Source organism: Chrysemys picta, chromosome 1, assembly GCF_011386835.1.
Source record: "Chrysemys picta bellii isolate R12L10 chromosome 1, ASM1138683v2, whole genome shotgun sequence".
NCBI classification, from domain to species: domain Eukaryota; kingdom Metazoa; phylum Chordata; order Testudines; family Emydidae; genus Chrysemys; species Chrysemys picta.
In genome coordinates, this window is record NC_088791.1 from 244,889,782 (window position 1) to 244,904,617 (window position 14,836).

A 14,836-nucleotide genomic window follows, 5' to 3' on the forward strand; every position below is an offset into this window, starting at 1 on the left:
TCCAGCACTGGATAGTGTCATATCTTCCTCTGCTAGATTGAAGAGTCCATTATCAAATATTTGTTCCCCATGTAAGTACTTTTAGACTGTAATTAAGTCGCTCCTTAACCGTCTCTTTGTTAAGATACTTAGATTGAGCTCCTTGAGTCCATCACTATAAAACATACTTTCTAATCCTTTAACCATTCTCATGGCTCTTCCACAAACTCTCTCCAATTTAATCAACATTCTTCTTGAATTGTGAACACTAGAACTGGAAGCAATATTCCAGCATTTGTTGCACCAGTGCCAAATACAGAGGTAAAATTAACCTCTCTACTCCTACTCAAGATTCCCCTATTTATGCTTCCAAGGATTGTATTAGCCTTTTTGGCCACAACGTCGCACTTGGAGCTCATGTGCAGCTGATAATCAACCATGACTCCCAAATCTTTTTCAGTCACTGCTTCCCATGCAAGTATGGCCTACATTTTTTGTTCCTAGATGGCCAATTAGAATGGTCAAGGCACAAAATGAGATGACACTAGCTAGGGACATAAAGGGTAAAAAAAAAAAAAAATTTACGAATACATTAGCAAGAGGAAGACCAAGGAAAGGGTAGGCCTATTACTCACAGGGAAATACAACAATAGAAAATGCAGCAATGACCGAGATGTTAAATGCCTTTTTTGTTTCAGTTTTCATCAAAAAGGTTAACAATGATCGGATTACTAACACAGCAAACATCAGAGTAAATCGGGTAGGATCTGAGACTAAAGAACAACTTAAGAACTAGACAAATTAGATATCTTCAGATTGGCAGGGCCTGATGAAATACATCCTAGAATACTTAAGAAACTGGCTGAAGAGATCTCTGAGTCATTAGCGATTATCTCTGAGAACCTGTGGAGGATAGAAGAGGTACCCAAGAACTGGACAGGGCAAATATAGTACCTATCTATAAAAAGGGGAATAAGGACAACACAAGGAATTATTGACCAGTCAGCTTAACTTCAGTACCTCGAAAGATAATGGAGTAAATAATCAAACAATCAATTTGTAAGCACCTAGAAGATCGTAAGGTGAAAAGTAAAAGTCAACATGGATTTGTCAAGAACAAATCATGTCAACCCAACCTAATATCCTTCTTTGACGGATGGGGGACTTGTGGATAGGGGGAAGTAATAAATGTAATATATCTCAACTTTAGTAAGGCTTTTGATACTGTCTCACATGATCTTCTCATAAGCAAACTAGGGAAACACAGCCTAGATGAACCTACTATAAGGTGGGTGCACAACTGGTTGGAAAACCTACTCAAAGAATAGTTATCAATGGTTCTCAAGGTGGAAGAGAAGTGAGGTCCCACAGGGAGCTGTCCTGGGTCTGGTTCTGTTCAATATCTTTGTAAATTATTTGGATAATGGCATAGAGAGTACACTTATAAAGGCTGCGGATGATACCAAGCTGGGAGGGGTTGCAAGCACGTTGGAGGAAGGGATTAGAATTCAAAATGATCTTGACAAACTGGAGGAACGGTCTGAAATAACCAGGATAAAATTCAATTAGGACAAATGCAAAGTTCTACACTTAAGAAGGAGTAATTAATTGCACAAGTATAAAATGGGAAATGACTGCCTAGGAAGAAGTACTGTAAAAAAGGATTTAGGGGTTATAGTGGCTCACAAACTAAATATGAGTCAATAATGTAACACTGTTGCAAAAAAAGCAAACATCATACTGGGATGTATTAGCAGGAATGTTGGAAGCAAGACAGAAGTATTTCTTCCATTCTACTCAGCACTGAAAAGGCCTTGACTGTAATACTGTGTCCAGTTCTGGGCACCACACTTTGGGAAAGATGTGGACAAACTGGAGAAAGTCAAGAATAGAGCAACAAAAATTATTAAAGGTCTAGAAACCATGAGGAGGAGGAAAAATTGAAAAAATTCCCTTTTAGTATGGAGAAGAAAAGACTGAGGGGCAACATGATAACAGTCCTCAAGTACGTAATAGGTTGTTATAAAGAGGAGGGTGATAAACTGTTCTCCTTTGTTCACTTGAGGACAGGACAAGAGATAATGGGCTCAAATTGCAGCATGGAAGATTTAGTTTAGACATTAGGAAAAACTTCCTGTCAGGGTGGTTAAGCACTGGAATACATTTCCTAGGGAGGTTGTGGAATCTCCATCTCTGGAGATTTTTAAGAACAGGTTAGACAAATATCTGTCTGGGATGGTTTAGAGAGATGATACTTAGTCTTGTCTCAGAGCAGGAGATGATTTGATGACCTACTGAGGTCCCTTCCAGACCTATATTCTATGATTCTATGTAGACATTTACATTTAATCTTATTAAAATACATATTGTTTGCCTATACCCATCTTATGAAGCAACCCAGATTGCTCTGTATCAGTGACCTGTCCTCTTCCTTACTTACCACTCCCCCAATATTTGTGTTATCTGCAAACTTTATCAGTGATGATTTTATGTTTTCTTCCAGGTCATTGAAAAAATATTAAAAAGCGTAGGGCCAAGAACCAATCCCTGTGGGACCTTACTAGAAACACACCCGTTCAATGACAACTTCCCATTTACAGTTACATTTTGAGACCTATCAGTCAGCCAGCTTTTAATCCATTTAATATGTGCCATGTTAATTGTCTATCATTCTAGTTTTTTAACCAAAATGTCACGTGATACCAGGTCAAATGCCTTGCAGAAGTCTAAGTAGGTTACATTAACATTATTACCTTTATCAACCAAACTTGTAATCTCATCCAAAAACATACTGAATTAGTTTGACAGAATCTATTTCCCATAAACCCATGTTGCTTGGTTTTAATTACATTACCCTCCTTTAATTTATTAATTGAGGTCCATATCATCTACTCCACTCATTTGCCCAGGATCAATGTCAGACTGTGTTTATCCTGCACTTTGAATGCCATACACACTCACTGGAGAATCTATAACAAAATGCATGACTGGACTACTGAGACAGCTGCAGATTGGAGAGGGGAATTTTAGTGAAGACTTTTCAGCCCATAGCCACATGTCTAGGAAGAACACAAGCATGACGAATGAACTTTTATCATATTATCTGAAGAAAAACAGAACTAGAGCAGTCTGTAACACCATGGTGGGCTGAAAGCAAATAAAAGAGATTGGACCCGATTCTCATTTCACAGTGGTGTCAAAGCATTGAAATCAATGGAGTAAAACTAAAGTAAATGGAATCAAGTCTATTGGGCCCATTCAGCTACTACTTGTACCTGTGACTTAGTTCTCTCATGTGAAGCTGCTGCTAAATGGACCGTTTTCTCTCATTTGAAGCTTACGGAGCAGCATTGTCAACATCTGAAGGTTCCTGTCTTCCTCATCCAAGATGGTGGCCTTGATGCAGACTGAGGAGCATAAGGCTGTATGTACATAGAAGGGGAAAAGAGAAGTCTTGTGACTTTATCAGAAATTTGAAAGACCCCCTGATCCCAAAAAAGTAAAAACAGGGGAAAAAAATCCCATTCGCTATATTGGTTAATAACAACACACATAGTGATCCTTTGTGGTAGCTGCAAGAACATTTCATTATTTCCTCTTCTTTCACCTCACCGTTTGTGTGCGTGTTTTTATATTATGGTAGCATCCAAAGGTTCCAACTGGGAGTGTGCCCCATTACTCTAAACACTGTATAAACACAAGAGCAGATGTAGTTTGTGTTGTGAAGACCTTACAATGGAAGGACCTGCTCAGCTGCTCAGTGCTGGTGGTCTCTTGTTCCCACACAGGCATAGTGAAGTTAGTGAGCTCCATGTGGGTGGAAGGGTCTGCCATGTGAGTCAGTTGGCAGGATAGAGCCTATAGTTTGTAGTGTGATTCTAAAAGCTGAAAGATTTGCATCAAATGGACACAAAACCAGTACTGATGTTGCATGTCTTTTCCATTATAATGGCAGTATTCAAGCATCTATGTTTCTGACATAGAGCAAGTGAGTGGGGAATGGGGAATCATGAAGAATGGTAACTGTTATCAGTTATGTTACTGTATTATTCTTATACTCCTTCACATCTTCTCCAACAAAGCAAGATGTATGTGTGATTTTTTTCCCCTAGAGAGATTATACCAGGAAGTCAGGATTTTAGTAAAGGCTAGGAAGTGACAGACAAGTGCCTTTTCTTCTCTAATGTATTCACCACAACAGTCATCAGCATTTTACTTTTCAGTTGTTCCATAAACAGCTACTTTTTGGTGTTTAAAATCTTGATTTTTTTCTTCCGGTAACATCCCTCTAAGGAAAAAAAAATCACGATTCCTTTTTACTCTTCACTTTGTTAAGGCAAAGCATAGAGTTTCAACATTCAAGTGCTATCTGAGTCCCATTAATTACTTCTGTTAAAGGCATAGATGGTAAAACCACAATTCAAACCTACATCTCCTACAGCCGTCAGCCTCTCCATCTGCATGACCACAGAACCTCAATCTTGCCAGCCAGAGCATCTGAGAAAGGATATGTAACAAGCAGCAATGGCAGCTGGTACTCATACCGACTCAGCTAAAGCCTAGGTCCCATGAATCTGGCCAAACGTCCAAGCAGAAAGTCTCATCCAGGAACAAAGGGTGAAGCAATCCCAGGAGCTCTTTCAGTGCATGCTTTATTGCATGGAAGGAGGATCAAGATACGTCTGGATATTACCAAGAGCAGGAGATACCATACAATTATGACTGAAACCAATCAGGCGGTTTCCTTCCTGACATGAACAAGCATTTAAATAATCAGGCTTCAGTTTTGAAGAAAAACAAGCGTCTATCTCTAGTGGGCTCAACTGCTGAGATACCAACTTGAAAACTTCCCCTGTGAGTCTCCAGATATAGAACCTGTCGTGGAACTACTATTGCGGCGGTCCCAGAATGTTCTGGGCCAGAGTGAGGTTTGGTACTGAAGACAGCTTTTATAGTAGTAGACAAATATTTGCCAGTTTCTGGGATTTCATCTCCAAGCAGTTTGTGCTACAGTGTTCTTTTAAAAAGGATACAAGAACAGGCCTGGTTCTTAATGCAGTTTCTGATGGCAAAAGCCCATTCCATTAGCTCCAGGTAGCTAATGTGCAGTTCATAATCTTCAAGAAGCATATGCCTACCCAACTGATAAGTTTCTGCCTCTTGTTTCCCACCTACATAAACTGGCGTCTGGCTAAGTCTGAAATGGTGTGGTGGGGTGTGGTGGTGGGTGGTGTGGGGATGGCTTGAAGATGCCCTTGCTCCTCTGGGATTCCATGTGGGGTGAGGGGTATGTTTTATATGATATACTACAGATGGAAGAAGGGAAACTGCTGTTTTTAACCTTGTTTTACTGCATATATGGTCATTTAAAGAACATCCCTGGATTATGAGCCTCCATGCCTTGCCTTAAATTGACTCTCTTCCATTATTCTGAAGATCTGGCCAGTGACTGAAATAGAGGGATTATTAGATGAGCTTTTCCCACAGGATGCCTGAGGCATGTGATTTTCACTGTTTGTTCCTGCCATAGAGCACCATCCTGCCTCACCCAACAGGCATTCCTGCCTCAGTTTCCCCATTCAGAGTTCCCAGTAACTCAATTTCAGGCTCTCTTGCTTGAATAACAGCTCTCCTTGGGGCCAGTTTATTACCGAAACATCATTCAAAAAATCCCCAACAAAAGTCCCAAACATAATCCATTTCCTACACCCCGTGTACATTGTCCTTAAAACCGCACTCTTCCCAGTGAGCAGCCCACCAGCTTCTCTGCTGTGAGTCTTTCCATACAACACTTTGATATCTTCCACCACACCGAGGCTTCCAATCAGTCATTTTCCATCCCTCTGCCCTGTCCAGTTGGAGTGCGTCCCTGCTCTTCCCAGCAGGAATCCCCACAGTCTCTCTGCTGGGAGTGCATCTTCACCAGGGGAGCATCCCTCTGTCCCTCTGGCTTTCTCACAGTTCCCCTGGATGCAGCTTTCCAGTGTGGAGATGTCAGTGGGTAAGCGCATCAACTGCTCCCCTGCCTTCAGCCCTCTCTGGCTCTCAGCTTCAGCTCTCCAGCATAGAGCCAGCAGGCACTTCCCTCTGCTGCTCTCTGGTCTCCAGCCCTGACCGTCTGGCTTGGGGAAGTTAGCCAGCAAACCCCTCTTGTTGCTCTCCAGCCTTCCCCCAGGAACCATCTACAGCTTCCTAAAGGGACCTCCTGCAGCTCCCTCCCCCGCCCCAGTCCCAGTCTCTGGCAGACCTCACCAGCCCTTTCCTGACTGACCCAGGCAGCCCTGACTCACCAGGTCTCTCTTCCCTCAAGGGCCCAGGTGCATTCTTTTAAGACCAATTGGAATGAGCTGATGTGGTGCTGGTGCTCTTAGTAACTTACTCCAACAAGTAGTCCTACTGAAGAAGCAATGTATTATTCAACATGACTAAGGGCTCCCAGTAAAGACCTCAGGTTTCAGCACAGTAGAAATAACTAACAAGCAAATGTAGTTAATGACCATGTTTCAGAGAATCATTTGCTGAGAAAATTAAGATTATAGAGATTTACTATTATTATTAATCCTCCTCCTCCTCCTCATAATTTATATCATGGTAACACACATTGAGGATCAAGAGTTCGTTGTGTTGGACACTGAAGAAATATAGGAAGACACAGACCTCTGCACCAAAGAGCCTGCAAATCTAAATAAATGATCAATAATTATATGAAATATACAATTAATAAAAATATATTAAAAACCACTAATTTGCCCCTGTGCTTAATTACAATGAATCAGTAGAATTAAAAACTAGTCAATGGTAATTTTTTAAACAGGGTAATTCAGTCTTGAACTGGATTAGTGTCCACATATAAACTCAGAGGCTCTGGTTTGTCAAGGTATTAAAGCATGTACATAAACTTTAAGCACTTGAATAGCCACATTAAAGTCAAAGGGACTTCTCATGCCCTTAAAACAAGGCACATGTTTAAGTACCTTGTTCAATGAGGGCCTAAATGGACCCTGAAGCAACAGTTACTGGAGGGAATTAAAATAATAACTAACTAAATAAATAAAAATATGTCCTCTCTAGTGTTTTCTGCTTTTGCTTGTTTATATTATTGATTGTAATTTGGACATAGATGCAGATGTACCCTCTCCAGGACTGTTTTAATGGTTTGTATAAATGTGTTTATATTCATTTGTGTTAACAAATCTTCACATAAATTAGAAATGAAAAATAGTAATATTTGAAAAATGCATGATTGAGTTATTTTTTGTATTTTTCAATATTCCCCTCTTCTTTTTCCACTTATTATAATGGTCCTTTATTCCTTATTCTGAACAGATTACTGGTGTTTAGAAGACCTGTATCGTGACTTGGTAAAACGCTATGTTGAGATCATTGACAAACTTCCAGGGAAATGGTCAGACCCCGCTACCATTGAAGGTTGCTCACAGTTAAAACCAGATAACTATCTCCTAGCTTGGCACACACCGTTTAATGAAAAGGGTACAGTATTTTCTGTCTGTTATATGTTGATTGTTAATAACACATTTATTTTAAAGTTAAATATCTGGAAATAGATTATTTTCCCCCTGCCACAAATAAGATACTAGTACTGTAACAATGCTATGTTTGTCCAAAGATGGCAAGTGATATGTAAGAAATTCCTTTTGTAGGGCACTATGTCCTTTTGTAAATCAACTCTGGCCTGCTTAACATCTATTTAAAGAAACTTTATTCTCAGCCTTATGCTTCTGGGTCCAGATTTTTGTCCTTGAATTTCATGTTTATTTTAAGGAATATTTTCCACCGTTTCCATTTTTTGTTTCTCTAGTTTTTGATCTTTTTAATGATCCCATTGTAAATTACAAATTGTTGAGCTTGCAGTTGAGATAGATAGATAGGGTGACCATATTACCCTATGCTGAATATGGGACACCTGGTAAAATTACTTGTGTTCAAGCGAGTTCAGTGGCAATCAATCAGAACTATGCAGTACAAATGTTCAAATTAACATCAAGTTGACTGAGCCCCTGTTAAAAAGAAATACTGCGTAGTTGGATTCTTTTTATTTATCTTCTTATCTCTAAGGCTTTAGGGTTCACATGGGGAGAGGTGACACATACACACTCCCATACTCCTCTCTCACAGGGGGTGGGGGTGTGTGTGACTGACCAACCTGACCCTCCCCGCCCGGCGCTCTCCATGCTCCATGCCTGGCTGGGGCCCCAGGATGGAACCGTCTCTCCTGATACCTGGCGCTGCATCTTCCCAAGACAACACATGGGTGGGGCAAACATGGTCACATGCCTCCTCTCCCACCAGATTTTTGCCAGGGTTCACACCAGGATGTGGCCAGCAGCAGCCTTTCGGCACTGTGCGGGAGGGAAGGGATGGGAGCTGCTTCCAGCCACAGGGGAGGTGGGGGAAGGGATGACCTGGCTTGTGTCTTTGTAGAGCACATCTCTTCCCTCCCTCCCCACTCCCCTGTGTCTGGAAGCAGCTTGTCCCTTCCTGCCCGCACAGTGTTGAAAGGCAGCTAACACTTCCAGGTTGCTGCTGGCCACCGACATAACCCAGCTGCCTCCTGTCCCTCAGCTACAGCACGGGCAGGAAGGGGTTAAGCCCTAAGGATGCATTGTGCACCAGGGCCCAGGGAATCTGACTGCAGGGGCTTCAGCGAACCCAGCCAGAGAGGTGGCTCAGCAGGGGAGGTGCCTAGGGGACAGAGCAGCCCTGTGCTCCCTGGGGGCAGGACCCAGGGTTGGGGGGCAGGTGAAGATGGTGCTAAGCCCCTGCACAGGGGGCTACTGTGGAGCCTGCGGGGTTAGGACATGAACAGGCTGGAAATTGCTTCTCCTCCTCCACTCCAGAGCTTACCTGAGGGCAGAGAGGCTTCCCCACACCAGTGCTGTGTGGGGTTCGGCACATGCAGGGCTCGGCTCCTCCTGGCCAGTGCTGAGGGCTGGAGGTTCTTGGGCTTTCCTGGGGCGCCGGCCCAGCCCGAGGCAGTGGGGGAAGGAAGGAACCTGATGGCCAGGCTACTGGTGAGCTTTGTACTCCGACCAGGGGTTGGTTCTCCGCACAGCGCTGGGACCAGGACACATCCTGCCTAGGGGGATATAGAGAAGCAGTGGGGTTTGGGGGGTGAAAGGGCAAAGGAGGGAAAGGACATTGAGAGGGGGAGCCTGTAAAGGACCAATGCGTGGGCAGCAGAGGCAACATGTAGCCAGCTGCTACCTGGTGCCTGCCCGCACTCACCAGCCATTGCAGCTCACAGCGTGCAGCCAGTGTTGTCCAGAAACAGGGTGGGGGATAGGGCCCTGCTGGCCGAGAGCTGGCATGCAGCAGGGGCTGCGCTGAGGGCCCAGCAGGGGGAGCAGCCACTTTGCCCAGTCACCAGCCTTGCACACCACCCCCATCATTGGACACTGGACCCCCCCCTCCCTCCCTGGTAGTGAGCGGGCGGCTGGCAAGCAGGGATCCGGCCAGCAGCAGGACCTGCCAGTACTCATGGGGGGAGACAGAAAATACCACACAATTTGACCATTTTTAAGAAAAAGTCGGGACATCTGCAGATGGGCTTAAATATGGGACTGTCCCTTTAAAAATGGGACATCTGGTCACCCTATAGATAGATAAACTTTTCAATGTAACTCTTCTTTGGAGGAAAAAGAAAGATCTTTTCAGTGGTTTGAGCCAGGGTTGTGAGTTCAATCCTTGAGGGGGCCATTTAGGGATCTGGGGCAAAAAATCTGTCTGAGGATTGGTCCTGCTTTGAGCAGGGGGTTGGACTAGATGACCTCCTGAGGTCCCTTCCAACCCTGATATTCTATCTTATTATATTACCTTCTTTCAGGTAGATACAGCATTAAACTCCCAAGACCAATTTTTTCTTCACTGATAATCCTACCATCCTTTGGCATTGTTCTCTCTCACACACAGAGAGATTTGTGTATATACATAATCTATATTTGAGGCTCTCTGTGACTATTTAATTTGTGGGTCCTGTGGCACCTTTAAGACTAACAGAAGTATTGGGAGCATAAGCTTTCATGGGTAAGAACCTCACTTCTTCAGATGCAAGTAATGGAAATCTCCAGAGGCAGGTATAAATCTCCATACTGATTTATACCTGCCTCTGGAGATTTCCACAGGACCCTCTGTTGCTTTTTACAGATTCAGACTAAAACGGCTACCCCTCTGATACTATTTAATTTGTGACTCTCCAAGTTCTTCAAGGTTAAATGAACTATACATTTAGTAATATACACACACCTATCCATACAGTTTAACGTTGAAGAAACCAGAGAGCCACTTTATCATCAAATGAAATAGTCACAGTCACTAAAATGCACTACAGCATCTAGACATCTCACTGGGTTGGTATGATACTGTATCGCTGTGATATGACACTGCACCAACACCACTCAACAGCATCAAATATTGATGCAATATCAGGACCAAAACACTGCAGTGCAATGCCATCATTGTTTATTGTTGCCCTTCTGCAGCCAACTCTCTTCAGCATGAATAGCTCCTCTCTCGCATGCTCAGTCCCTCAACACAGCTGCTGGAAGGGGAGGAAAGTAATCCTGGCAACTCCAATCCATTTACTCCTCCTGTGTGTCAGGGGCTGGGCAATGCCCCTGTCATGGGCATTATGCATGCTCTGGCTGATTTTAAGCCAAGTCTGAGGAAATTCAGTCAGTGGGAGACTGCATGTGTGGCCCTGAGAAAGCTATATATATCTCTAGAAACAGTACCACAGTTACATACTTTAATTAGCTCTTTGGGTTCTTATCTATTCTTCTCAGCCTTCCCCTTCTTCCCCTTCTCATCCTGGAAGTATGGTTGTTAGGATGCCTTAAGCTAGAATTCTCTAAAATGAAAACTTATAGATTTTAAGGTCAGAAGGGACCATCATGATAGTCCGACCTCCTGCACAACGCAGGCCACTGGACCTTGCCCACCCACTCCTGTAATAGACCCCTAACCTCTGGCTGAGTTACTGAAGTCCTCAAATCCTGGTTTAAAGACTTCAAGTTACAGAGAATCCACCACTACACTAGTTTAAACCTGCAAGTGACTCATGCCCCATGCTGCAGAGGAAGGCGAAACACCTCCAGGGTCTCTGCCAATCTGACCCAAAGGGAAATTCCTTCTCAACCTCAAATATGGTGATCAGTTATACCCTGAGCATGTGGGCAAGACCCACCAGTCAGATACCTAGGAAAGAATTCTCTGTAGTAACTCAGAGCTCCCCATCTTGTGTCCCATCACTAGCCATTGAAGATATTTGCTGTTAACAGTCACAGATCAACTAGATGCCATTGTAGGCAGTCTCATCACACCATCCCCTCCATAAACTTATCAAGCTCGGTCTTGAAGCCAGTTAAGTTTTTTGCCCCCACTGCTCCATCTTGTGTTTTGCCAAACTATTCTGAGAAATGCCAATCTGTATATTTCAAGAAGGATTTTTTTTAATCTTGAGAGCAGAGCACAATTTAATTGAGGTGAGGGATTCCCTATACCTAAGGCTCCAAGTTTTTTAATGAGATTAGAAGATTCCAGTAGAACTGAAAGTGTGGTGATCAGATTAACCTTTCAGATGAGGTTAGAACCAAATTCTTGATTTCATGTAGTCATTCTAGAGTGTCTCACTTTTGCAAAAGTTGCTATGTCGGCCTCCATGTCCTGGGGCAAATTGCAGAGTGGGTAACTACATACTACCTACATAAATTTTGTGTGCTCAATTTCCTCTGGATACAGTCATCCTAGTCACTTCTTGTGATAAACTGTTGTGTACTGTTTCTGTACACTGTCAAATAATGGCCATATTATTTTTCATAGGCAGCTGAATTACATTAAGGGATGAAGTATCGGGGGTAGCCGTGTTAGTCTGTATCCACAAAAACAACAAGGAGTCCGGTGGCACCTTAAAGACTAACAGATTTATTTGGGCATAAGCTTTCGTGGGTAAAAAACCTTACTTCTTCAGATGCACGATGAAGGGATGAAGCGATTCTAGTATTATAGGCTGAACTGGCAGTGACACTTGTAGTTAATGTTGCCTAATGTTTTCCATTGTAAGACCCTGTTTTCAGTGACTCAGAACTTTGCTAAACTTTAAAAGTTCAGGCTGAAAATTTCCATGCCGGGCATTTGCCTTGGGCTAAATTTTTTTTAAGGCTTCAACAAACATGGCTCATCTGTTTCTAAGAGGTTATGGGGAAATATGCTGTTTTGCCGATGTTAAAAAAATTCTCATAACGATTTAATTGAGAAGCTCTGGGCCCTCCATGCTCTGGACCAAAGACTTAAAATTTGACAGGTGGGTCACCCTGGTATCAAAGATGTACCTTTTGCTGTCAGTGTGCCAAAAACCCAAATGGAGAGTCTTATTAGGGTTTGGCAGCTAAATTCTCCAAGTTTCTCTCTGCACCGAGCATGCAGGCACTGAGGGGTTTTTTCCCTCCAGTTATACCACTCAGCTGCTAGAGGCCATCATGGCTCTAGGGAATGGAAGTGAGATGAAGGAGACTCTCTCCCCCATGGTCTCAATGTTCCCCTGACTGGTGCCTATGTCAGCTTGAAGGAGAAAAAAGAAACAGCTTGATGTGAATGTAGAAAAGTGAAAAACAGAGGGGGACCAGAAATGGTGGGCAAAGGGGGACTGGAACAAAAGGGCACAACCCTATGGGACAGAGCAAAAGAGTCTAAAACAACTAGAGCATATATTCCCTTCCAGAACCTGGAAGAGAACCCAGCATATTTGAGTCTCAGCATTGCTTTTGTCTAGAAAAAAGCTATGAAACTCACCAGCAAAGTGTTTGGATTATCCCCTTTAGTGGCTGGTCCACATAGAGGATTACAACCTACTACTGTCATCTGCTAGTTCAAGTGGTAAAACAGTTTCATGTGGTTCTAAAGGTTTCAGATCTGGTGATGGGGTCAATATGATTCGACATGATGGACTTTGCTTTTTTTAGAACTTAGGAAATTATATATAAAAAACCCCATGTTAGAAGAACATTAAGGTTGCAAAGTAAAGCACTCAAAAGTTAGGAAATGCCAGAATTTATGTTGCCCATGCGCGTGCATATATATTCTGATGTGGTGTTTAAGGTATAAGGTTTCCTGCCTCTTAGGTAAGAGCTGCAGACAGAAGAGACCAGTGGTCAGGGAAGCTTTAGTGTGGGTGTTTACAGTAGCAGAAGGGAAAATTATATGTCTTCTCCTTTTCCAGCCTGCAAAAAGTGGAAAGGTCTCTTAGTATGTGTGGTGTATGACTTTGAGCCTTTTGCATGTTCTGGTTAAAGCCCGCCCAAGGAAAAAAATATAGAACTAAACTTGAGCATTTGGCCTTTTTAGTGCTCCCCAAGCTGATGAATCTGCTTGCTAGTTTATGCTGGATAAATCACTTAAACTGGAACTTTCACAGTGTTTATTAATTGTGTGTTCCTCAAATTCTGGGTGCCCAATCTGAGACTCCTGGGGTCTAATTTGCAGAAGTGCTGAGTGCTCATTGAAGTAATGGGAGCTGTGGCTGAGCATATTCAATACTACAAAAGTACTCTGAAAAATCAGGCCCTATAAACAAACAATTTGAAAGATTTGCTTTCCACTATGTTTTTTTAGCTTGTCTGTTTCTCCTACCACTACGTTCAATATTGGCGTCAGGAAAAAGCAAAGCAACTCAGGTGTCAGCCAAGACTGATCAATGATTGCAGAAGTTTTTGAGTTAAATGAGAGAAAAGGGAGAACACTTATTTTTGTGCACCTACAGTGTTCCTTACAGGACTTTTAGTGACAATTGTAATGAGGTTCCCACATGTGGAGGCAAAAATCCATGTGTGAGGCTATGAAAACTGTGGTACAATTTGACTGGGATAGCTCTCCGTTCCCTAAATGTTATTTGAATTAACAAAATATGCTGGTTTCCGATGGCATTCTACATTTTGTGTATTATTTCCTTTTTAAAGCCCATAACATTTTTTAATGTAGGTTCTGGATTCGGAGCCGCTACAAAAGCCATGTGTTTAGGGATGAAATACTGGAAGCCTGAGAGGCTAGAAACTCTTATTGAAGTGAGCATCGAATGTGGACGAATGACTCATAATCACCCTACAGGTAACATCCACTGAAATAAAATTATTTGTCTGTGATATGTATGACTGATTATCAATTTAGAACAGACTAGCACAGCTCCTGTTAGCTCACTTGATTGAACTACTGCTGTATCTGCAGATCCCTAAGTCCTGGCTTGAGCCTTGCCTTCCATGAGGTATTTGTTCAATACATAGCACCTCCAGCTGTAGGGTGGAAGACCCCCTTAAACATCACTTGTAATGACTGAAGAATTTGCATGTTACTATCCTGCTCAAATTACTGTGTAACCATTTCACATTTATCCAGATGATCCTGTGAACACATAGGTTTATCCTTCAGAAGATACTGTTTTTCTGTTATGGGCTCTTGCCCCATCAGATTATGTTAGCTATAGATGTGAAGAGAAGCAAATTTGGACATCAAGATGTTTCCAAATCCACATGTTTTAGGAAGAAATAAAAAAAATTCATTTGTTTGTGTTCTGAAGGTTCATTTTTATATTTCTGTGCTACTTAAACAGTAGTAGAGAAACACACAATGAACTGCAATATGTAGGGTGACCAGATGTCCCGATTTTATAGGGACAGTCCCGATTTTTGGGTCTTTTTCTTATATAGGCTCCTATTACCCTCCACCCCCATCCCAATTTTTTACATTTGCTATCTGGTCACCTTAGCAACATGGAGCAGGTGTAATGGTTTCATTTGGAGCTGTAAGTTCGTAAAATACTTTACTTTTTACCCCTGACAATTCCTTGAAG

At 42.5% G+C, this 14,836-nt stretch overlaps 1 protein-coding gene across 2 annotated transcripts in view; it reads left to right on the top strand.

Annotated features, from left to right (window-relative positions):
- Positions 1-14,836, top strand: part of ADPRHL1 (ADP-ribosylhydrolase like 1) — a 30,917-nt gene that overhangs the window by 1,850 nt on the left and 14,231 nt on the right. For both annotated transcript variants that reach the window (XM_005307624.4, XM_005307620.3), the window contains exons 2-3: positions 7,306-7,470; positions 13,972-14,097. In XM_005307624.4, coding sequence (XP_005307681.1) covers positions 7,306-7,470; positions 13,972-14,097 — 291 coding nt within the window. The remainder of the gene's footprint in view (positions 1-7,305; positions 7,471-13,971; positions 14,098-14,836) is intronic.